Here is a 26,058-nt window from a genome sequence, read left to right as displayed (position 1 = left end):
TAGTCAAAGCAGTCAAACTTGCATATATCAAAAGAAGGTGGTACAACACACTGGTTCATATAAAGTACAGAGCTTCTACATAGTTTATATACACAAAAGTTTATTTATATCATCCCCAAAAATAAGGAAGCCCTGTTGCAAAAGAAAATGCTTCTAGCAGCTGTCACTGGTGGTGATCTGAAAAAAAAACGTAAATGAACAGGCATGAGCTACACGGCTCAGTAAGTAATCCTGCATAATCTTGTCGAATCAACTAAAAATGCTAACCATGCTTATCAGGGTTTGAGAAGCTGACATGTATGCTACTAAATCAATCATCATAATAAAATATCCATGCTGAGTAAATAAAACAGTATCCTACAATGTCAAGAAATCATGTAATGTGCACATGTAGGAAAAATCGTGCCACCGGCATGCCGTGGTCGTGCTCTTAAATGCTACTGCGAAGTCGTTCTTGGCCACTGGCGGGACCGGCTCAGTTATTAGGCGGCCACTGGCGGGGCTGGCTCAGTCATTCTCGGCCACTGGCAAGGCCGGCTCAGTTACATTGGGTCAGTAGCTCTTAAGAGTTCAAAAATAATGCTTCGTATAGGTAGTACCTCATAGATGCTACGGCGAATTCATTATTGGTCACTGGCGGGGCCTGCTCAGTTATTAGTCGGCCACTAGCGGGGCTGGCTCAGTCATTATCGGCCACTGGCAAGGCCGGCTCAGTTGCATTCGGCCCGTAGCAATAGGAGTTCTTAGGTACCCCTTTACAAGCAATATGCAGCTAGAGCAAATCATTATCATTCTTTACACTCATGCTAATAAAAATCATAATATGGAATTCAATTCATTTTGCATGTATCACAAGAGCTATGAAAACATAATATGTGCACAACTATGAATTATGTGACTGACATGTACCACCCATGTTCATATTTCATAACTCATATCTTAGCATGTAATGTAATCCCAGTATTTTGTAGGCATAACGGAATATAAAGCATATATCATCATATCTTGTGTAACTAGAGCATGTCAGATATACATATCGTTCTTAGCCTACAGTACATGCATAACATGTTAAATTTCATGTATGATTCATAAAAGATTAGGGCAGGCTACTTACATACATGATTCACAACAAGATTAAAACAAGTTACTTACAGTAATTTGCCTTTCTCCTAGGTCTCCTGCGTCCTGGTGACGAGTCCTAAGTCACCTACAATCATGTCATAATAATAATATGTTATTTTCTTTTCTACCTGAAATTTAGCCCAAGCCTAATTCCTCTGTATTGGGGTCTTGGCTAGGCTCATAAGTCTTAATTGGCCCTCCGATTGGCCACTAAGCTTAATTCCCAGCTTAATTGGGTTTAATTCCGGGTTTAGGGTCACCGTGGCCTATTTGGGCCTGAGTCAGAATTAATCTGGGGTCAATTTGGCCCCAAATTAGTCACATTGGGCTTGAATTGGGCTTATTTCCACTAATTTGGTCTGTTAGGACCAATCCCAGCCGAATTGGGTTTGGGCCTCATTCCATTTGGGCTTAATTTTGGTTAAATTTATAGTCTGGCTCGTCCAGGTTTAGCCCAATTTGATTGGGCTCGGGTTCAGGTTCAATTGGCTAAACCAATTTCTTATTATTGGGCTTAACGGGTTTTCGGACCCAAACCCGATTCCGACCCGTTAACCCACTCTTTTCTTTTCTCTCTTTTTTTTTTCTTTCTCTTTTTCTTTCTTTTTCTTCCCTGTTTCTTTTCTTCTCCTTTCCGAAGCTTCTTTTCCTTCTCTCTTTTCCTTTCTTTCTTCCCTTCTCCCGATCCCTCTTTTTCTTCCCCCTTTCTTCTCCTGCGAAGGGAGGAAGGTGCTCTCCGGAGGGGCCGAGCCACGGCCGGCGGTACCAGCGGCCGATCCCGGAGGCCGAGCCCACGGCGTCCCCGGCTGAGCCCGTGGTCGGAGCCGACGGCTCCCTCGTTCCCACTATGGTGGGGAAAGAAACCCACCACCGCGACCATGGCTGCGGTCGAACTCGCCGCGACCAAGGAAGGTGGCGGTCGAGCTCACCGTGCCCGAGGGAGGGGAGGAAGGGCCTCCGGCCGTCGATGCTGCGACCATGACTGCGGCCAAGGTCACCGCGCCGGATCCACGGTCGAAACACCGGTAGGCTCCCCTCTTCTTTTTCTTCTTTTCTTTCTTTTTCTCTTTTTTTTTTTCGGTCCTTCCCTCCGGCACCACTACCTCTTGCCGGAGAGGAGGTGGTAGTCCGGCCGGGGCTGGCGGCCCTGTGGCCACGCCGGTTGCCGGCTCGGCCAGACCGGCGGCCCGGGGCTGCCCCCCGAGCCCTAGGGTAGCCGCAGCTAAAGCTGCGGTGCCCTGCTCATCTGCAGCCGAGCTCGGCCCGACCCGTGGACTGTAGGCCTTTTCCCCCCTCCCCTGTGTCGGTTTCCTCCCCTCTGTTTCACTGTTGACACAGAGGGGAAGAGCACCCCACAGTGGAATTTCTTTACCCCGGTTAAACCCTTACACTAATGCTCCTTACCTTGGCCGGTTGCAGTCGGGCAGTACCTCCCCCTGGTAGTCCCTCCTTCCCCTTGGAGCTTCAGGGCTCCTTTGCCTTCGGCTCCAAGGCTTCGGCTCTCTCTCTCGTTCAGTATTCTAGGGGGTCTGTGACTTGGGGTTGCCGGCAGAGGCTTAAATAATTTGTTTAGAGGGTGAGACCCCCCTCTGAGAGGTCCCATCCTCTCCTTTCCTCCCTGCTCCGGGACTGGCAACCGCCCCCCTGTCTCAGGCGCGCCGGAATCGGCTGCCAGCAGGGGTGAGGTCACCGTCCCAGGGTTTGCATGGCTGGGGATTTCCTTCTGTGAAGTCCCATCCCCCTTATCCTCCCTTATCCTCTGGCTCCGGGACTCACAGCTGCCCCCTGCTCTGCCATGGTGCCTGGCTCACCACTTGGGGCGTGAGGTGACCCTAGCCACCTCTCCCTGCTCTGCCATGGTGCCTGGCTTACCGTCTGGGGCGTGAGGTGACCCTAGCCACCTCTCCCTGCTCTGCCATGGTGCCTGGCTTACCGTCTAGGGCGTGAGGTAACCCTTCCCTGTCGGTCTTATCCTTTCGTTTCAGAGCAGGAAGGAGGTGGCAACCTCTTCCTGATAGCCATTATAATAATACTGCCCACAGTGAAATTTGGGCCCAAACCCTTAACTGGGCCTATTTCCTATTGGGCCTAGTAGGTTGTGGGCCCGGACATTACATCCTACCCCCCTTAAAATAAATTTCGTCCGCGAAATTATACATACCTCTATCTTTGAAGAGCTGGGGGTAACTTTGGCGCATCTCCTCTTCAAGTTCCCAGGTGGCTTCCCGTTCAGTGTGGTTGGCCCACTGAATTTTGACATAAGGGATGGTACGCCTCCGAAGAATTTGCTCCTTCTTATCGACGATGCGCAGAGGAGCTTCCTCATAGGTCAGGTCTTCATTTATCTGCAAGGGTTCATACTATAATACATGGCTGGGATCTGGGATGTACCTGCGTAGGAGGGAGACGTGAAAGACGTCGTGTACTCCTGATAACTCTGGAGGTAGGGCCAGCTTGTAGGCGACCTTGCCCACTTTAGCGAAAACCTCGAATGGGCCGATGTAGCGGGGACTCAGTTTACCGTGCCGCCCAAATCGGGTAACACCCCTTGACGGAGAAATTTTTAGGAAGACAAAGTTCCCCTCCAAAAATTCCAATTTCCTCCTGCCTTTGTCAGCCCATCGTTTCTGTCTGTCCTGAGCGGCTTGTAGTCTCCGCGTTATTAGCAGTACCTTATCTCTAGCACTCTGGACCAATTCAGGACCGAGTAGTTTTCGCTCTCCGACCTCATCCCAATGTAAAGGAGATCGGCATTTTCTTCCATATAGAGCTTCATATGGCGCCATTTGGATGCTGGAATGGTAACTGTTGTTGTAGGCAAACTCTACCAGAGGTATGTGGTCGTCCCAGCCTCCACCTAGGTCCATGGTACAAGCTCTCAACATGTCTTCCAGGGTCTATATTGTTCGTTCTGACTGACCGTCGGTCTGGAGGTGGTATGCGGTACTGAGCCTCAATTCGGTACCCATGGCCTTCTGAAAGCTTTCCCAGAATCTGGATACAAATCGGGGGTCGCGATCAGAGACGATGCTCACTGGCACTCCATGTAGGCGCACAATTTCATTAATGTACACTTGGGCTAGCCTGTCCAATGAGGTTCCAACCCTAAAGGGTAGGAAGTGAGCTGACTTTGTGAGGCGGTCGACAATCACCCACACTGCATCATTCCTTTTTACTATCCTTGGAAGCCCTGTAACAAAGTCCATAGTGATATGCTCCCATTTCCATTCTGGAATCTCTAATGGCTTTAGTAACCCTGCTGGCCTCTGGTGTTCTGCTTTTATCAGCTGACAGGTCATGCATCGGGCAACATACTCAGCTATTTCTCTTTTCATACCCTTCCACCAGTAATGCTCTCGGAGGTCCCTGTACATCTTAGTACTGCCGGGGTGAACGGAGAAGCGGGATTGGTGGGCTTCTCCTAGAATTTCTTTCTTTAATTCCACATCAGCTGGGACATACAATCGATGACCGAACCTCAGGGTACCATCTGAGTGAATCTGGAGCTCGGGTCGTAACCCTTTTTCCACTTCATCCTTGAGTTGACCTGTGCGTGCGTCAGACTGCTGAGCGATCTTTATTCTGTCGATCAGTGTCGGTTGTATCCTTAGAGTGGCCAACAGACTTTTTGTAGTTGGTACAATTACTTCAACCTGCAGCTTATCAAGATCCTTCTGAACCTGTGGCTGGGTGGTGAGTAGTGCAGATGAACTTACTGCTGACTTTCTGCTTAGAGCGTCAGCCACCACATTAGCTTTGCCTGGATGATATTTGATATCCAAATCATAGTCTTTCAGGAGTTCCAACCATCTTCTTTGCCGCATATTCAATTCTTTCTGAGTGAATATGTACTTTAAACTCTTATGGTCAGTGTACACTTCACAATGCTCTCCATAAAGGTAGTGCCTCCAGATTTTCAGGGCAAAGACCACTGCAGCTAACTCCAGGTCGTGGGTTGGATAATTCTGCTCATAGGGCTTTAGCTGTCTAGAGGCATAGGCTACTACCTTGCCATTTTGCATTAATACACAACCTAGCCCGGTTTTGGAAGCATCGCTATAAATAGTAAATTCTCCATTTGTGGATGGCAGAGTTAAAATTGGAGCAGATACTAACCTCTGTTTTAACTCTTGGAAGCTCTTCTCATAACTGCTGTCCCAGATAAACTTGGCCCGTTTTTTGGTTAATCGGGTCAAGGGGGTGGCTATTTTGGAAAATCCTTCCACAAACCGTCGGTAATACCCGGCCAGTCCCAAAAAGCTACTAATTTCTTTAACATTGGTGGGATGAGGCCAATCTACCACTGCTTCTATTTTCTTAGGATCCACTGACACCCCATTCCCGGAGATCACGTGACCGAGGAATGCCATGCTGCTCAACCAGAATTCGCATTTGCTCAGCTTGGCATATAACTTTTTCTTCTGAAGGGTCGGTAGTACCATTCTTAAATGAACTTCGTGCTCTTCCCTGCTCCTTGAGTAAATCAGTATATCATCAATAAAGACTATCACAAACTGATCTAAATTCTGCTTGAAGACTCTGTTCATTAAGTCCATAAAAGCAGCTGAAGCATTGGACAGTCCGAATGGCATAACCAGAAATTCATAATGCCCATACCTGGTTCGGAATGCAGTCTTTGGCACGTCATCAGGCTTGATTTTTAACTGATGGTAACCGGACCGCAAATCTATCTTGGAGAAGACTTGGGCACCTTGCAGCTGGTCAAACAGGTCGTCGATCCGGGGCAGAGGATATTTGTTCTTTATAGTTATTTTGTTCAGTTCCCGGTAATCGATGCACAGCCGCATGCTCCCATCCTTCTTTTTCACAAATAGTACTGGAGCTCCCCATGGAGACACACTGGGTTGAATAAACTTTTTATCCAAAAGTTCTTGTAATTGTGTCTTTAATTCTCTGAGCTCGGCAGGGGCCATTCGATAAGGAGCCTTGGAGATAGGTCCTGCTCCAGGGGTGAGGTCTATAGTAAATTCGACCTCCCGATCAGGGGGTAGTCCCGGTAACTCTTCAGAAAAAACATCCGGATATTCTCTGACTACCGGAATATCTTCTAGTTTGATTTCCTTTTGGGTATCCGTGACACATGCCAGGTAAGCCGTGCACCCCTTTCTGAGTGCTCTAATGGCTCGCAAGGAAGAAATGAAATGCAGTGTCGGCTTACATTGAGGGGGCATATCGTCATTCTGAAAGAAGAATTCTGATTCCCCTGGCATCCGGAATACCACTTTCTTATGGTAACAATCAATGTGGGCATGATACTGGGACATCCAGTCCATCCCCAAGATGATGTCAAAATCATGCATGTCCAGTTGTAGAAGATTTGCTTCTAATTCTTTTCCTCCCAACTGAATTATGCAGTTCTTGTATTTAGTGTCAACTATCACTGTCTCTTGAAGGGGTGTGGCTGTTGGGAACCCGCCCATGCCGCTGATATTTCAAAAATTTTTCAGATGGCAGCGGAATCGGCATGCACGAGTTCGACGTTCATCTCATGAACGTTGTTTCGAGACCTTTCGTAATTAGGTAAGAATTAAATCCTTTTAAAACTAATAGGAAGATCAAATCTTCACCTTGCGCGGGTAGATGATCACCGCGAATCTGAATTCGTGGTTTTAGGAAGAGGGTTCGCTTGAAGCCGTTCAAACGTCCGGCCTCTACGGGTATCCACACGAAGCAGAGGACCGATCAAAGCTTTCTCGTCTCCCCGGGGTGCTAGCTCCCTTGCAGAGACTTCCTTTGATGGCTGATCTCCTCTCTTTCTTTCAACTCTTGAAAGTGCTTGAGAGGAGGAAGAAGAAGAAGGGACTCAAGGAAGAAGAACACAGCTTCTGCAGCCTTCTTTCTTTTCCCTGCGTTGGAAGAAGGATTGGAGGAAGAGGATGACGCCAACGCTTGGACTTTGCTCTCCCTTTGCTTGCGGCTGAACCAAGAGAGGAGGGGGCTGGTGGCGGCAGCAAGAGGAGGAAGAGAGCTCTTAGCTAGGGCGCCGGCCTCATGCCTCCTTATAAAGCCATCTAGGGCTCCTACAATCTAGGAGCCCTAGACATATTGCCTAAGAGGGAAGGGGGGCGCCGGCCCTTCTCTTCATGCCGCACACAAGGAGAGGAGGAGGGGCGTGAACCCTCCTTCTTGTGATGCCCTAATCCTCTTCCAAAGAGGATTGGGTGCCTCTCTTATGGTTTAATCCCAATCCAATTAGGCTTAGCCAAATTGGGTTCAATCTATGCTAGTCCTAATCCAATTAGGATTTGAATGAACCATGACTCAATTGAACTCTTCAATCCTAATCCAATTAGGAGTCATGTTGATTCATTAGATTAATAATTAATTTAGACTTAAGGAATCCTAATCTAATTAGGATGTATTTAATTTTAGTCCTAATCCAATTAGGACTCTATTTGAATCCGAAGTCCTAATCCAATTAGGATTTCTAGGAATCCTACTCCAAGTAGGAATCCAATTTTAATTCAAAATTCCTAATCTCATTAGGATTGTAGGAATCCTATTCCAAGTAGGAATTCCAGTCCTATTCCAACTAGGATTCCCAGCCCTAATCCAATTAGGACTCTAGGAATCCCTCCCGAAGTAGGATTTGTGTTTAAGTCTAATTAATTAATTCCCTTTGTTTCTTCTTCAACTTCTTATCAATCAAATTGATTTCTTGTGATTCCTAATCACGATTTCAACCATCGGATCGGTCAATACTTCTAGTGTGTGTGACCCCATAGGTTCTATTCTGACTGGTAGTGAGATATATTGTGATCTCTATCACTATATCATTGAAAACTCCTTTCAATGGGTTGGAACGATTCCAACTCAACTCATTAGGGTTTATCGATCATCAAGATAATCCCTATAAGTCCCACCATCCACCAGTGACACCTAGCAGCATGTAGTGGCTACCCAGCAGAATGGAATGATGAACCTCTAGGTGCAGTTAACATGTGATACAGTCCTACTATCGTGGATCCCTACAGGACGGAGGTCATGGACAACTCGTCAAACCCCATCGTCTGTCATATGTCAAGATTTATTTGACTCGAGTTCGATAGTGAAAAACTCTTTCTCCACTGTGTATACTGCCCCGGCCGAGGTCTTACGAACTCAGTCTTATAAATCACATAGGATCTCTCCTTATCTATCAAGGTCGATAGATTCCATATAGGTGCATACCCTACTCCTACAGTGAACTTACTGCAGCCAATCTACACTGCATGGACCCATATGGCTAGAGACCATGTATGTGTGCAGTCAAACTACAATAACCTCACTGTGAGTAGCCGAAGCACTGCAGGTCAAAGGACCAGTCACACTACTGCAACATCAAGCAAGTCACTGACGAGTGGATAGACATCCAAGTGACTTCTTGTATTGGTCACGCTCAGTACCCTTGTTCTCTAACAAGCACCTGCACTATCACTTCAGTGTCCCTACACTGTGGACTCAAGTCTCGTCCATCCAGAAGGAGAGTGATCTGTGCACTGATCGGATCGATCACCGTCCTCGTGATGATCCTTTGATCAGGAGCATTTAGAAATTAATCACCAATGATACATGGCTCAAATTCTCAACTCTTGAGAATATGTATCATCATCTTATTAATTTCTTGGACGATTCATAGACACATAAACAATATGAATGAAAAAGATGCCTTTTATTTATTCAATAATAAATAGTCAAGTACAAAATTATGTCCCTAGAATCAACAATGTGTCAGCCAAATTGGCTTCTAGGGCATACATCTAACAATCTCCCACTTGCACTAAAGCCAATTGGTCATATATCTTAGGCCCATCTTCTCAAGGTGGGCTTCAGTCTTTTGCTGACTCAGCTGCTTAGTGAAAGGGTCTGCCACGTTATCCGCGGAGTCTACTCTCTGCACCTCTACATATTTCTTCTCCACATAGTCGCGTATGAGGTGAAAGCGCCGCTCTATATGCTTAGACTTCTGATGAGACCTTGGCTCCTTAGCAAGGGCTATGGCGCCATTGTTATCGCAGTAGAGTGTTATGGCATCTGATGTCATCACATCCAGCTCTGCAATGAATTTCTTGAACCAGAAGCCTTCCTTAGCAGCTTCAGAGGCGGCGATGTATTCGGCTTCCATAGTCGAATCAGCAATGATCGGTTGTTTAGAACTCTTCCAATTCACCGTACCACCATTGCACAAGAACACGTATCCAGATGTTGACTTCCTGTCATCGACATTAGTCATGAAGTCTGAATCTGTGTACCCTTCTACCTTTAACTCTGATGATCCTCTAAAAACCAAGAATAAATCTTTAGTTCTTCTCAAGTACTTAAGAATATTCTTCACAGCTGTCCAGTGTTCTTCACCTGGATTCGACTGATATCTGCTTGTGACACTCACAGCAAGAGCTATATCAGGTCGTGTACATAGCATGGCATACATGAGGCTTCCTATTGCCGATGCATAAGGAATCTTGCTCATGCGTTGAATCTCCTCAGGTGTGTTGGGGCACATCTTCTTGGAGAGATGAATTCCATGCCTTAGGGGTAAGAGACCCCTCTTGGAGTTTTCCATGCTGAACCTGTTCAGCACCTCCTCTATGTACATTTTCTGTGACAGGCCAAGCATCCTTTTAGATCTATCTCTATAGACCTTTATTTCCAAAATATAGGATGCTTCCCCAAGGTCTTTCATGGAGAATTCTTTTGACAACCAGACCTTGACCGAGGTTAGCATGGGAATATCATTCCCAATCAGGAGAATGTCATCTACGTACAGTACGAGAAAAACGACAGCACTCCCACTAACCTTTTTATAAACACATGGTTCCTCCTCGTTTTTGATGAAATCAAACGTTTTGATTGTATCATCGAAACGAGTGTTCCAACTCCGAGATGCTTGCTTTAGTCCATAGATGGACCTTTGCAGCTTGCAGACCTTGTGATCTCCATCACTGGAAGTAAAACCCAAATGCTGTTCCATATAGATATCTTCATCAAGATATCCATTCAGGAAAGCAGTTTTCACATCCATCTGCCAGATTTCATAATCATGAAATGCTGCAATGGCAAGCAATGTTCGGATGGATTTTAGCATGGCTACAGGTGAAAAGGTCTCCGATAGTCAATGCCTTCGCGCTGACTATACCCTTTCGCCACAAGCCTTGCCTTATAGGTCTCTACCTCTCCATCCGAACCTATCTTCCTTTTGTAGATCCATTTGCATCCAATAGGTACAATACCTTCTGGTGGATCTACTAAGGTCCAGACTTGGTTGGAATGCATGGAGTCTATCTCTGACTTCATAGCTTCCAGCCATTTCTCGGAATCGATATCAGATATCGCCTCGTTGTAGGTTTTGGGATCCTGTATGTGATCCCTATCCCCCACTAGGAACATTTCCTCTGTATCCTCTTCTAGTATACCTAAGTATCTATCGGGAGGATGGGAGACCCTACTAGATCTACGAGGTGGTTGAGGGACATCGTGTACTGGCTCCTTATGAATAGGTTCTATAGGATCCATGACTCGTTGCTTTTCAGAGACTTTCTCTTCAAGCTCAATTTTCCTCCCACTGCCTCTATCAAGGATAAACTGATTTTCCAAGAAGATGGCATGACGGCTCACAAACACATTGTGATCCTCTGAGACGTAAAAATTGTATCCTAATGACTCTTTAGGATATCCTATAAAACGAGCACTTATGGTCCTAGCCTCTAACTTGTTCGCCTGTAGTCGCTTGACGTGGGCCGGACATCCCCAAATCTTGAGATGACCCAGACTTGGTTTCTTACCATGCCATATCTCATACGGTGTGGTAGGAACGGATTTAGAGGGAACTCTATTCAATAAATAAATCGCTGTGAGTAAGGCATCTCCCCAAAGGAACATAGGTAAATCAGTGAAGCTCATCATGGACCTGACCATATCCAATAGGGTCCGATTTCTCCTCTCTGACACCCCGTTGAGTTGAGGTGTACCCGGAGGTGTCCATTGTGAGACTATGCCGTTTTCTTTGAGATAGTCCCGGAATTCTCCACTAAGGTATTCTCCTCCTCGATCTGATCGAAGAGCCTTAAGAGGTTTTCCAGTTTGTTTTTCTACTTCATTCTTGAACTCTTTGAACTTTTCAAAGGATTCAGACTTGTGTCTCATAAGATACACATACCCATACCGTGAATAATCATCGGTAAAGGTAATGAAGTAAGAATAACGTCCCCTGGCTAGCACATCGAATGGGCCACATACATCTGTATGTACTAGGGTAAGTATTTCAGTGGTCCTCTCCCCATGTCCTACAAAGGGTAGTCTGGCCATCTTTCCTTGAAGACAGGACTCGCAAACTGGATATGACTCGGAAGTCAATGAGCCTAAGAGCCCATCTTTATCCATTTTGTTCATTCTATCTTCTCCAATATGGCCAAGTCTGAGGTGCCATAAATATCTTTGGTTTATCTCATCTCTGGATCTTTTGGATCCTTTGGCACTCACATCTTGCTCGGTAACATTCACAGATACATCCATATGTAAATGGTAGAGACTGTCAATCATAAAACCACGTGCGACTATTTTATTTCTCAAATAAATAGAACAGCAGTCTTTGTCAAATGTAAAAACATGACCTTCCTGTGCTAGACATGAAACAGAAATCAAATTTCTGCTAGCAACAGGTACATAATAGCAGTCTCTAAGTATTAAACTAAATCCAGACGGTAGTCGCAGATGGTAGGTGCCCACAGCCACAGCAGCAACTTTTGCCCCGTTGCCAACCCGAAGGGTTACCGCACCTTCCGCCAGCCTTCTACTTTCCTTTAGACCCTGCATGGTAGTGCACAAATGAGCACTAGAACCAGAATCTATAACCCAACTAGAAGTAGAAGAAACCGTTAGATTAGTTTCAATAATGAGCAAGTCTATACCTTCTGAAGGTGTGTCACCTTTCTTGTTCTTCAGGCTCTCGAGGTATGAAGGACAGTTTCTCTTCCAGTGGCCTTCGACATTGCAGTGGAAACATTTTCCTTTGTCGTTAGCCTTTTTCTTTTGAACTTCCTTCTTTGGCTTCTTGTCTTTCTTCTGCTTCTTTGCAGGCTTCTTTTTCTTCCAAGTAGACTTTCTCTTGGAACCAGAAGTCAACTCAGCAGCGAGGACATTGCCCCTTGAACCTTTCAAGGCTCCCTCAGCAGTTACCAACATGTTGATTAGTTCAGTCTTAGTGCATTCAATCTTATTCATGTGGTAGTTTACTATAAACTGACCAAATGAATCAGGAAGTGACTGTAGGATCAAATCCACTTGCAATTCCTTGTGCATGTCCATACCGAGCTTCTCAAGCTCCTCTAGGTCCTTGATCATGGTCAGACCGTGATCATGGACAGACTGCCCTTCGCGCATCTTCGCTTTGAAAAGCCTCTTGGACACTTCAAAACGAGCTGTGCGACTCTGCTCACCATACAACTCTTGTAGGTGTGCCAGTATGTCCCTAGCAGTCTTTATATTTTCATGCTGGCATTAGAGTTCATTAGACATAGATGCCATCATATAGCATTTTACTCTAATGTCATCGTCCAACCACTTTTTATGCATCTCACGCTGAACATCAGTGGGACGTGCTGGTAATGTGGGGATATGTGAATCGAGTATATAGCCTATCTTCTCACAGTCCAAAACTATTTTGAGATTTCTAAGCCAGTCCTTGTAATTGGTTCCGGTCAGTCGGTTGGTCTCAAGAATACGGGTCAAAGGGTTTGAAGCCGACATTGTATCTGCAGAGAGTAAAGATTCTAGTTAGACTCTTGTACTTGATCCTAATCTGTCCTAAGGTCTTTTAGAACAAATATGACTCCCACTATTTTCTCGAATTCCTCACACTCCCCTGGTAGGAAAACGGAAATCCCACACGACTAGGATTTCTAGTGGGTACTGCGGTCCCACCAATTCACATGCCACCTCACCTAACAGTTATTGGTGACACATAGATGGATGAGTGTACAACTCTTGTACAATGCTTCTCAAGCATGTTGCAGTGCAACTTGGTCTCTAAGCCATGAAGACCTCACCTAACAGTTATTGGTCCCATTTCTTAGTTAAGTCAGACCCATCGTATAACCGTAGGAATAAAGTCGTCATTGGGTCCTCACCTAACAGTTATTGGTGCCCAACCCCACCTTTACCCTACAACATCTCATGTCTATAGAGAGGTCCAGCCCCCCAATGCAACTTGACCACTGTATCCAGCCGAGACAAGTCAACATCAGAAAGGCCTTAGCAGCTCTACTACAGTGGAAGACCTATTGACTTAATATTGGTTAATCAGGTCTTAGTGTTTGCAACTTGAGCCTTTCATAAGAGGTAATCGAACAATTGGCCAGGTAAGCAGGTGGGAGGCTCCCCTTACTCAGAGAGTAAGGTCCTAATTAAGTAACCACCTTTCATGCTTTCCTAGACACCAATTAGATCAATTAATCTAATATGACTTGCTCATGTCGGTTCACTCTCGACTTGATTGAGGAGGTTTTAATTTAGGTCTCAATTGGGTTTGCTACATCACATGTAGACCTATCTACCCGACTCTCATTCACATCACATGCAAACGGCGCATTGCAGGCAGTTATAATCGCGGCATCAAATTAAAGCTAAACTTTAACTAGGTGATGATCATGGATTCTAATTAGGTCGTATTACAAGCACATGCACATCAATTGATCAAGTGGTCTTCAACTCTTGAATTGGTTCCAAGCCTCCTTGATTCGATCCTTGATCAACCCTTGATCCCATCGCCATCAACCACTTGGATCACCTTTCATCTCATGCCTTTGCTTCAACTTGATCGTTGATGTACATCACATCACAGAAATACAACCAGATGTAAAATAAAAATAAAAATAATTTACATCTCCTTTTAGGGGGCACGCAGGCCTCTCAAAACATCAAATAAGATGCATGCAAGCATCTGAAAAATTACATGACATCGCAGATCACATCGCAGGTCATTACATTTGATACCAAAAGGGGTTGAATCCTATGATCATCACCGTATGCTACAATTATAATTTTCAGATCTGAAACTTAACTGATTATATCATGACATAGGTCGCTGATCATGCTAATCATGATTCTAAACTTTGTAATCCCATTAACAATGCAATTAGAATCATCTTTTTATCACATAAAAATCAGCATGTAAAAATTCAGCACCCCTGAAAAAATCTGCATGCAGAATTTTTCAGCATGCATGATCAATCAATTTTCAGATCTAATAAGCCTTTAAATATTTAATTCTTACCTTAATCTACGAAGCCTAGGCTCTGATACCACTGTTGGGAACCCGCCCATGCCGCTGATATTTCAAAAATTTTTCAGATGGCAGCGGAATCGGCATGCACGAGTTCGACGTTCATCTCATGACCGTTGTTTCGAGACCTTTCGTAATTAGGTAAGAATTAAATCCTTTTAAAACTAATAGGAAGATCAAATCTTCACCTTGCGCGGGTAGATGATCACCGCGAATCTGAATTCGTGGTTTTAGGAAGAGGGTTCGCTTGAAGCCGTTCAAACGTTCGGCCTCTACGGGTATCCACACGAAGCAGAGGACCGATCAAAGCTTTCTCGTCTCCCCGGGGTGCTAGCTCCCTTGCAGAGACTTCCTTTGATGGCTGATCTCCTCTCTTTCTTTCAACTCTTGAAAGTGCTTGAGAGGAGGAAGAAGAAGAAGGGACTCAAGGAAGAAGAACACAGCTTCTGCAGCCTTCTTTCTTTTCCCTGCGTTGGAAGAAGGATTGGAGGAAGAGGATGACGCCAACGCTTGGACTTTGCTCTCCCTTTGCTTGCGGCTGAACCAAGAGAGGAGGGGGCTGGTGGCGGCAGCAAGAGGAGGAAGAGAGCTCTTAGCTAGGGCGCCGGCCTCATGCCTCCTTATAAAGCCATCTAGGGCTCCTACAATCTAGGAGCCCTAGACATATTGCCTAAGAGGGAAGGGGGGCGCCGGCCCTTCTCTTCATGCCGCACACAAGGAGAGGAGGAGGGGCGTGAACCCTCCTTCTTGTGATGCCCTAATCCTCTTCCAAAGAGGATTGGGTGCCTCTCTTATGGTTTAATCCCAATCCAATTAGGATTAGCCAAATTGGGTTCAATCTATGCTAGTCCTAATCCAATTAGGATTTGAATGAACCATGACTCAATTGAACTCTTCAATCCTAATCCAATTAGGAGTCATGTTGATTCATTAGATTAATAATTAATTTAGACTTAAGGAATCCTAATCTAATTAGGATGTATTTAATTTTAGTCCTAATCCAATTAGGACTCTATTTGAATCCGAAGTCCTAATCCAATTAGGATTTCTAGAAATCCTACTCCAAGTAGGAATCCAATTTTAATTCAAAATTCCTAATCTCATTAGGATTGTAGGAATCCTATTCCAAGTAGGAATTCCAGTCCTATTCCAACTAGGATTCCCAGCCCTAATCCAATTAGGACTCTAGGAATCCCTCCCGAAGTAGGATTTGTGTTTAAGTCTAATTAATTAATTCCCTTTGTTTCTTCTTCAACTTCTTATCAATCAAATTGATTTCTTGTGATTCCTAATCACGATTTCAACCATCGGATCGGTCAATACTTCTAGTGTGTGTGACCCCATAGGTTCTATTCTGACTGGTAGTGAGATATATTGTGATCTCTATCACTATATCATTGAAAACTCCTTTCAATGGGTTGGAACGATTCCAACTCAACTCATTAGGGTTTATCGATCATCAAGATAATCCCTATAAGTCCCACCATCCACCAGTGACACCTAGCAGCATGTAGTGGCTACCCAGCAGAATGGAATGATGAACCTCTAGGTGCAGTTAACATGTGATACAGTCCTACTATCGTGGATCCCTACAGGACGGAGGTCATGGACAACTCGTCAAACCCCATCGTCTGTCATATGTCAAGATTTATTTGACTCGAGTTCGATAGTGAAAAACTCTTTCTCCACTGTGTATACTGCCCCGGCCGAGGTCTTACGAACTCAGTCTTATAAATCACATAGGATCTCTCCTTATCTATCAAGGTCGATAGATTCCATATAGGTGCATACCCTACTCCTACAGTGAACTTACTGCAGCCAATCTACACTGCATGGACCCATATGGCTAGAGACCATGTATGTGTGCAGTCAAACTATAATAACCTCACTGTGAGTAGCCGAAGCACTGCAGGTCAAAGGACCAGTCACACTACTGCAACATCAAGCAAGTCACTGACGAGTGGATAGACATCCAAGTGACTTCTTGTATTGGTCACGCTCAGTACCCTTGTTCTCTAACAAGCACCTGCACTATCACTTCAGTGTCCCTACACTGTGGACTCAAGTCTCGTCCATCCAGAAGGAGAGTGATCTGTGCACTGATCGGATCGATCACCGTCCTCGTGATGATCCTTTGATCAGGAGCATTTAGAAATTAATCACCAATGATACATGGCTCAAATTCTCAACTCTTGAGAATATGTATCATCATCTTATTAATTTCTTGGACGATTCATAGACACATAAACAATATGAATGAAAAAGATGCCTTTTATTTATTCAATAATAAATAGTCAAGTACAAAATTATGTCCCTAGAATCAACAATGTGTCAGCCAAATTGGCTTCTAGGGCATACATCTAACAGTGGCAACATGCAATGGTTCTATTTTCTCAGATGTGCAGTGCAACTGTTTGGAAAAACTAACTGACACGAAGGAATGTGTGGAACCAGAATCAAATAGAATAGAGGCATCAATCAAATTAACTGGCAATGTACCTGTCACCACTTGGTCGCTCACACTGGCGTCCTGGCGAGTCAGTGCGAATACTCGGGGGGTGTTCCTTGGCTTCTGGCCCTCGGTTGCAGGAGGTCTGGGTGCCCTCTTCGGGCAGTCACATGCCATATGTCCGAGCTGCCCGCATGTAAAACAGGCCCCAATTTTCTTCAAACAGGGCCCACTGTGATGCTTGCCGCAGCTAGGGCAACCTCGGTTCTGTCTCTTCTTAATCATAGACCCCTTGATGCCCTTGGGCCTACTGCTCTGTCCTCCTGCTGGCCTGGCCTTCGTCAGATCACTTCTTTCTAAGTCAGGCCTCATCAAGTCGGCCTCAACCTTCAAGGCCCGATCCAGCACGTCTCTGTAGCAGGTGAATAGGTGAGAAGATATCCGAGATCTGATCCTGTACCTCAACCCTCGCTCAAACCGGCTTGCCTTACTGCTTTCATTTTCCATGAACTGGGGGCAGAACCGGCCCAGTTCGTTGAATTTGCTGGCATACTGCAGGACAGACATATGCTCGGACTGCGTCAGTGTCAAAAATTCATCTTGTTTCATCTGGTTCACCGAGTCCGGAAAATACTCTGCATAGAACAGCCTCGTGAAGTCCCTCCAAGTAATCCTGCTGGCGGGGTATGCGGGCTCCATGGTCGTCCACCAAAACTCGGCGCTCCCCTTCAGCTGGGGAATGGCTAATCGGACCTTCGTTTCTTCGGGGAACTGGAGTGCCTGGAACATCTTCTCCATATCCCGAATCCATGTCTCGGCCGCTATCGGGTCCGGTCCGCCATCAAATACTGGTGGGTTCAATCGTCGAAACCTCTCATAATAAGAGCTGGTTGGTTGTATGGTAGCTAGCTGTATCTGCTGCTGCTGCTGGAGGAGCTGCACCATCAATTGGTACACTCCAGCTAGATCCGCGCTACCTGCCCCAGAGCGTGGTGTATCCGGGGACTCGGAGCGGTAGCTAGGATCTGGGGACGGTGGCCTCCTATCATCCTCCATATCTTATAGTGTTTCTGCAACCAAAATTCAAAGTAAGGTCAATATACCCTAATAAGTCTCAACACACTTAACTACCCGTTAACCCCAATTTTATTGTTATGTTCTTGTTAGTCCTAAAGCTCTGATACCACGAAATGTCACGCCCCGGATCCGGATCCGTGACACGGCCGTGCTATTGCCGACTACTGCCCACAATAGCACGCAGCCTCGTACATGGTCAACAGGTAGTCAAAGCAGTCAAACTTGCATATATCAAAAGAAGGTGGTACAACACACTGGTTCATATAAAGTACAGAGCTTCTACATAGTTTATATACACAAAAGTTTATTTATATCATCCCCAAAAATAAGGAAGCCCTGTTGCAAAAGAAAAATGCTTCTAGCAGCTGTCACTGGTGGTGATCTGAAAAAAAACGTAAATGAACAGGCATGAGCTACACGGCTCAGTAAGTAATCCTGCATAATCTTGTCGAATCAACTAAAAATGCTAACCATGCTTATCAGGGTTTGAGAAGCTGACATGTATGCTACTAAATCAATCATCATAATAAAATATCCATGCTGAGTAAATAAAACAGTATCCTACAATGTCAAGAAATCATGTAATGTGCACATGTAGGAAAAATCGTGCCACCGGCATGCCGTGGTCGTGCTCTTAAATGCTACTGCAAGTCGTTCTTGGCCACTGGCGGGACCGGCTCAGTTATTAGGCGGCCACTGGCGGGGCTGGCTCAGTCATTCTCGGCCACTGGCAAGGCCGGCTCAGTTACATTGGGTCAGTAGCTCTTAAGAGTTCATAAATAATGCTTCGTATAGGTAGTACCTCATAGATGCTACGGCGAATTTATTATTGGTCACTGGCGGGGCCTGCTCAGTTATTAGTCGGCCACTGGCGGGGCTGGCTCAGTCATTATCGGCCACTGGCAAGGCCGGCTCAGTTGCATTCGGCCCGTAGCAATAGGAGTTCTTAGGTACCCCTTTACAAGCAATATGCAGCTAGAGCAAATCATTATCATTCTTTACACTCATGCTAATAAAAATCATAATATGGAATTCAATTCATTTTGCATGTATCACAAGAGCTATGAAAACATAATATGTGCACAACTATGAATTATGTGACTGACATGTACCACCCATGTTCATATTTCATAACTCATATCTTAGCATGTAATGTAACTAGAGCATAACGGCATAACGGAATATAAAGCATATATCATCATATCTTGTGTAACTAGAGCATGTCAGATACACATATCGTTCTTAGCCTACAGTACATGCATAACATGTTAAATTTCATGTATGATTCATAAAAGATTAGGGCAGGCTACTTACATACATGATTCACAACAAGATTAAAACAAGTTACTTACAGTAATTTGCCTTTCTCCTAGGTCTCCTGCGTCCTGGTGACGAGTCCTAAGTCACCTACAATCATGTCATAATAATAATATGTTATTTCCTTTTCTACCTGAAATTTAGCCCAAGCCTAATTCCTCTGTATTGGGGTCTTGGCTAGGCTCATAAGTCTTAATTGGCCCTCCGATTGGCCACTAAGCTTAATTCCCAGCTTAATTGGGTTTAATTCCGGGTTTAGGGTCACCGTGGCCTATTTGGGCCTGAGTCAGGATTAATCTGGGGTCAATTTGGCCCCAAATTAGTCACATTGGGCTTGAATTGGGCTTATTTCCACTAATTTGGTCTGTTAGGACCAATCCCAGCCGAATTGGGTTTGGGCCTCATTCCATTTGGGCTTAATTTTGGTTAAATTTATAGTTTGGCTCGTCCAGGTTTAGCCCAATTTGATTGGGCTCGGGTTCAGGTTCAATTGGCTAAACCAATTTCTTATTATTGGGCTTAACGGATTTTCGGACCCAAACCCGATTCCGACCCGTTAACCCACTCTTTTCTTTTCTCTCTTTTTTTTTTCTTTCTCTTTTTCTTTCTTTTTCTTCCCTGTTTCTTTTCTTCTCCTTCCCGAAGCTTCTTTTCCTTCTCTCTTTTCCTTTCTTTCTTCCCTTCTCCCGATCCCTCTTTTCCTTCCCCCTTTCTTCTCCTGCGAAGGGAGGAAGGTGCTCTCCGGAGGGGCCGAGCCACGGCCGGCGGTACCTGCGGCCGATGCCCGAGGCCGAGCCCACGGCGTCCCCGGCTGAGCCCGTGGTCGGAGCCGACGGCTCCCTCGTTCCCACTATGGTGGGGAAAGAAACCCACCACCGCGACTATGGCTGCGGTCGAACTCGCCGCGACCAAGGAAGGTGGCGGTCGAGCTCACCGTGCCCGAGGGAGGGGAGGAAGGGCCTCCAGCCGTCGATGCTGCGACCACGACTGCAGCCAAGGTCACCGCGCCAGATCCACGGTCGAAACACCGGTAGGCTCCCCTCTTCTTTTTCTTCTTTTCTTTCTTTTTCTCCTTTTTTTTTCGGTCCTTCCCTCCGGCACCACCACCTCTTGCCGGAGAGGAGGTGGTGGTCCGGCCGGGGCTGGCGGCCCTGTGGCCACGCCGGTTGCCGGCTCGGCCAGACCGGCGGCCCGGGGCTGCCCCCCGAGCCCTAGGGTAGCCGCAGCCGAAGCTGCGGTGCCCTGCTCATCTGCAGCCGAGCTCGGCCCGACCCGTGGACTGTAGGCCTTTTCCCCCCTCCCCTGTGTCGGTTTCCTCCCCTCTGTTTCACTGTTGACACAGAGGGGAAGAGCACCCCACAGTGAAATTTCTTTACCCCGGTTAAATCCTTACCCTAATGCTCCTTACCTTGGCCGGTTGCAGTCGGGCAGTACCTCCCCCTGGTAGTCCCTCCTTCCCCTTGGAGCTTCAGGGCTCCTTTGCCTTCGGCTCCAAGGCTTCGGCTCTCTCTCTCGTTCAGTATTCTAGGGAGTCTGTGACTTGGGGTTGCCGGCAGAGGCTTAAATAATTTGTTTAGAGGGTGAGACCCCCCTCTTAGAGGTCCCATCCTCTCCTTTCCTCCCTGCTCTGGGACTGGCAGCCGCCCCCCTGTCTCAGGCGCGCCGGAATCGGCTGCCAGCAGGGGTGAGGTCACCGTCCCAGGGTTTGCATGGCTGGGGATTTCCTTCTGTGAAGTCCCATCCCCCTTATCCTCCCTTATCCTCTGGCTCCGGGACTCATAGCTGCCCCCTGCTCTGCCATGGTGCCTGGCTCGCCACTTGGGGCGTGAGGTGACCCTAGCCACCTCTCCCTGCTCTGCCATGGTGCCTGGCTTACCGTCTGGGGCGTGAGGCGACCCTAGCCACCTCTCCCTGCTCTGCCATGGTGCCTGGCTTACCGTCTGGGGCGTGAGGTAACCCTTCCTTGTCGGTCTTATCCTTTCGTTTCAGAGCAGGAAGGAGGTGGCAACCTCTTCCTGATAGCCATTATAATAATACTGCCCACAGTGAAATTTGGGCCCAAACCCTTAACTGGGCCTATTTCCTATTGGGCCTAGTAGGTTGTGGGCCCGGACATTACACATTCTGAAACTAACCCCTTTGTGGCCCCCTATAGTATAAAAAATATTTTTAATATAAATCTGTGAATCAAACTGTCATATGCTTTAACACGATCCAACTTATGAATGACGATAGTTGGACTCCTACACATGTTCTATTGCTCTTATGAAACTTTGCAACGAAAATACTAAAAAGGTGAAAGTAAATTTTGCATAAAAAACCACTTAATTATTGATTTGTAAAGAAAAAAAAATAGATTTTTCTTTCTCATAACGGCCGACACATTAGAACTTCTTGGATAAGTTTAACCTTGGATCTAAATACAAGATGGATAATATTGCACAAAAAATATTTGACTTTTCTTAATTATTGATTTTTAAAAGACAAAGATTGGACTATTCTTGCACATAAGGATGCACAATTAGAACTTTTGGATAAGTTTAACCTTGGATCTAAATACAAGATGGATAATATACACATTTAAAATGCCCCATACATGTTTACCAAATACTATACATACATAATTATGTATATATTTATGTATATTTATACATGCAAGTATGTATATATGTAAGTATGTGTGTCTATACATATATATATTCTTAATAATAATAATATATGTATATTCTAAATATGTGACAAATATTTGTTTACTTAGATAAAATGGATGATGGTGTTTTTTAGTAATTTGTTTTACCAAAAAGATTAAAACAATATATATTGAGAGTAGGATTCAAAAATGATTTTAGCAAATTGTTTTTTGTCAAAATGGATGGGAGGAGAAATTTTTTTAGTAATTTGCTTCGGTGAAAAATGATTAAAAAACGTTATGTTGAGAGTATGTATATATATATATGTAAGTATGTGTGTCAATACATATATACATATATATATATATTCTTAATAATAATAATATATGTATATTCTAAATATGTGACAAATATTTGTTTACTTAGATAAAATGGACGACGGTGTTTTTTAGTAATTAGTTTTACCAAAAAGATTAAAACAATATATATTGAGAGTAGGATTCAAAAATGTTTTTAGCAAATTGTTTTTTGTCAAAATGGATGGGAGGAGAAATTTTTTTAGTTATTTGCTTCGGTGAAAAATGATTAAAAAGCATGATGTTGAGAGTATGTATATATGTAAGTATGTGTGTCAATACATATATACATATATATATTCTTAATAATAATAATATATGTATATTCTAAATATGTGACAAATATTTGTTTACTTAGATAAAATGGACGATGGTGTCTTTTACTAATTTGTTTTACCAAAAAGATTAAAACAATATATATTGAGAGTAGGATTCAAAAATGATTTTAGCAAATTGTTTTTTGTCAAAATGGATGGGAGGAGAAATTTTTTTAGTAATTTGCTTCGGTGAAAAATGATTAAAAAACGTTATGTTGAGAGTATGTATATATGTAAGTATGTGTGTCAATACATATATACATATATATATTCTTAATAATAATAATATATGTATATTCTAAATATGTGACAAATATTTGTTTACTTAGATAAAATGGACGATGGTGTTTTTTAGTAATTAGTTTTACCAAAAAGATTAAAACAATATATATTGAGAGTAGGATTCAAAAATGATTTTAGCAAATTGTTTTTTGTCAAAATGGATGGGAGGAGAAATTATTTTAGTTATTTGCTTCGGTGAAAAATGATTAAAAAGCATTATGTTGAGAGTATGTATATATGTAAGTATGTGTGTCAATACATATATATACATATATATATTCTTAATAATAATAATATATGTATATTCTAAATATGTGACAAATATTTGTTTACTTAGATAAAATGAACGATGGTGTTTTTTAGTAATTTATTTTACCAAAAACATTAAAACAATATATATTGAGAGTAGGATTCAAAAATGATTTTAGCAAATTGTTTTTTGTCAAAATGAATGGGAGGAGAAATTTTTTTAGTAATTTGCTTCGGTGAAAAATGATTAATAAACGTTATGTTGAGAGTGGGATTTGAACCCACACCCTTTGGGAGCAGAACCTGGCGCCTTAGGCCAACTCGGCCATCTCAACCAGTTTCGTTAGATTTATTGTTTTTAGTTTTTAAGAATCAAAGTACCCGAGCTCAACCTCCCCATTGAATTCTTATCTGGACCAAATTAAAAAGTTTCTAATCCACAAGCTGGGCCTCGATCTAAGCCATTTACCTTAAGAATATGCTAATAGGCTTCGCTTGGTCCTATTATTAGTTCTATATGCTGCTATCTGATAAATATTTCAATCATATACTTCCAAATCAAAATCAGAAATAATTTGCTAAAATTAAAAATAATGTATAAAACTACATAATTCTAACAATTCTAGTAGCACAGTAGCATGTTTCACGCCATTCATCAATCCCATCTTCCAGAAGGGGCATGCAAATTTGATAGAGATACATAATTTGATGGATTCTCTGGTTCTGACTGAAGAAGGAACCTGGAAGCCAGATCTTGCATTTCCTGGTTTTTATGAATCACAGAAGCACCAAAAAGAGCTCCCCAAACACTAGATAAAGAGGGTGCAACTGGCATTGAATTTATAAAATCCACAGCTTGATTCAGCTATCACGGTGTCGGACCCGAACACGAGGCAGATAGCGAGGGAATGGATGCCTCTGCCGGTGCCGGAGTCGACAAGCTCGGCGGAGGCCTTGGCCAGGATGGCGAGGGTGAAATGATCAGGAGATTGGTGAGTGCGCATGCGGCGGAAGATGGCGAGGGGCTCGATGAAGAGGCCGGCGCGGGAGTAGGCGGCGAGGAGGGCGTTCCTGAGGAAGATGTTGGACGGGGCGCCGGTGGCCGCGGCGGAGTCGAAGACGAGGCGAGAGAGGGAGGGGAAGCCGAGGCGGGAGTAGGCGGAGATGAGAGCGGACGAGAGGACGGGGTGGCGGTGGAGGCCAATGGGGAAGGCGCGGGCGTGGGCTCGCTGGGCAAGCCGGAGGGCGCCGGCGCCGGCGGCGAGACGGAGGAGGCCGGAGAGGGACCGGACGGCGGCCGAGGGGGAAGGGGAGAACATCGGGAGAGAGGGAGAGGAGATTGGGTAGGGGCTAAGGTTCCGATAACGGCGTTATTCCAATATAACGGCCTCCATTGCCGCCGACTGTTATATCGGTAATCTGAGCCGTTATTTGCCCGATTACAAAAGGGTGATTTCAATTTTTTATATTAAAATACGAGTGTTATAACAGCCGTTACAGCGTTTGTTTTTCCTGGTGCGCAAACCCTTTTAGAGAGAAAATTGTACAAAAAATTGTTTTATTTAGAATAAAAATAGAAATAACAGCAGGTTATAATACGTAGCCTTTGCTGACTCTGATACCAATTGTCGCAGATGAAAGAATGGAGAGGAAGCCGGCTAAGGGGAAGATGGCTTGATAAGGAAAGGATACCCTAGAGTTTATATGTAATACAGATAGCGAAATATTGGCTCTATGACCAACATGTAGACTTATAGCAGGCCATTATAACATTATAATCGTCATCATCCTTTTACTTCCCTGTTGTTAGCGTGTGGTTCCAAATTTTTATTGTTAAATAACAAACATTAGGATATCCGATGTAACATTATTATTATTATTATTATTATTATTTATGCAGGTGCACAAACTCTTTTAAAGAGAAAATTGCAATTTAGAATCAAAATAGAAATAACAATCATACCGTACAATGGATTGTTATAAGAGTCATCTTTTAGATATATTATTTTAAAATAAAATTTTTTAATTTGTATCTAAAGACTAAAAGTCAAAAATTGTAGCAAATTGTAAGCAATCTATTCTTGTTAGAAGGTTTAAGATGATTTTGTAATCTTACAGCAGCCTGTAACAGGTTTGGGCCCCCTTTGTTATATTATATCCATTATAACAAAGAAAAAGATAATGACTGCAATAGCAGATTATTCAGCGTAAGAATAGCTTGTTATAAAATGGATGGAAGGTAGATAACCAAAATGGTAAAGCTTGAAATGTAACTAACCTTTTTAAATAATTTGAGAGGTCCAAATAGAATTGCTTGCTGAATGAGAATTCGTAAAGCTTTCAAATAATTGAAAGAAGGTTTGACTGATTATGATTATGGTTGCGTGAGAACAAAGTGAAAATTTAGTAAAAAAATTGACTATGAATTTCATAAACCAGCTAGATGCATTGTTATCAGACAGATTTCTATGTTATCAATATTGTCTTCAGTTTTATCATGCCATAAATTATGAATGAACCTACATAACAACATAATTTGGATCAGAGTTACAGAATCATCTTGAAAAAATAGGATGGAAGGCTTATGCAATGCCTGTAAAGTCAGGAGCTTAAAAACAAAGTAAATCTTTATACAAGTAGGACAAAGCAAACTAAATCTTTCTGAAGTCACCCTTTATGATTCGTGAGGCCCAAGATTTTCTCAAGCATCGCAGAGAAAAATAGGTTCCATATAGCACATTCAACTTTTCAGACATCAAAACTCAAGAATCATATATAACAGGGTTTTAAGCAGACATATATGACGCGTATGAGAAAGATGATGGACAACTCATTTCTTTCAGCCACCTTAGTTGCCAAACTCATTCGTACCACATGTTTGTTACTTCATTAAACAGTCAAGCCGACAGGTGCACCACATATGGAAGCCTCAGGCTAAAATTGATTGCAGGGGAGTTATACTCCATGATATACAGAAAAT

General features: G+C 43.9%; 1 protein-coding gene and 1 long non-coding RNA gene across 4 annotated transcripts; one reads left to right on the top strand and one right to left on the bottom strand.

Annotated features, from left to right (window-relative positions):
* Nucleotides 1-22,180, bottom strand: LOC103698854. 3 transcript variants are annotated; one of them, XM_039119783.1, is made up of 4 exons: nt 20,653-22,180; nt 19,280-19,334; nt 16,901-17,920; nt 1-177 (listed from the first exon to the last, which is right to left on the bottom strand). In XM_039119783.1, exons 3-4 carry the CDS (start codon nt 17,904-17,906, stop codon nt 164-166), a joined length of 1,020 nt encoding a protein of 339 aa, XP_038975711.1. In that variant the 5' UTR covers nt 17,907-17,920; nt 19,280-19,334; nt 20,653-22,180; the 3' UTR covers nt 1-163. The 3 variants fall into 3 exon arrangements, 1 of the variants encoding a protein (XP_038975711.1); XR_005508786.1 differs by lacking the exons at nt 16,901-17,920; nt 19,280-19,334; nt 20,653-22,180 and adding exons at nt 1,153-1,207; nt 2,527-3,043; XR_005508787.1 differs by lacking the exons at nt 1-177; nt 16,901-17,920 and adding an exon at nt 18,132-18,309 and having other exon boundaries at nt 20,653-21,902.
* On the top strand, nt 19,889-24,973 carry LOC120106729. The gene is made up of 2 exons (XR_005508788.1): nt 19,889-20,274; nt 24,713-24,973. It is a non-coding gene; the product is annotated as an uncharacterized LOC120106729 (long non-coding RNA).
* The last annotated feature ends 1,085 nt before the right edge of the window (nt 24,974-26,058 follow it).

The sequence above is a fragment of the Phoenix dactylifera genome, unplaced genomic scaffold (assembly GCF_009389715.1).
Source record: "Phoenix dactylifera cultivar Barhee BC4 unplaced genomic scaffold, palm_55x_up_171113_PBpolish2nd_filt_p 000613F, whole genome shotgun sequence".
NCBI lineage: Eukaryota > Viridiplantae > Streptophyta > Magnoliopsida > Arecales > Arecaceae > Phoenix > Phoenix dactylifera.
Note: the sequence above shows the minus strand (reverse complement) of the source record. Positions and strands in the feature narration are given on the sequence as shown.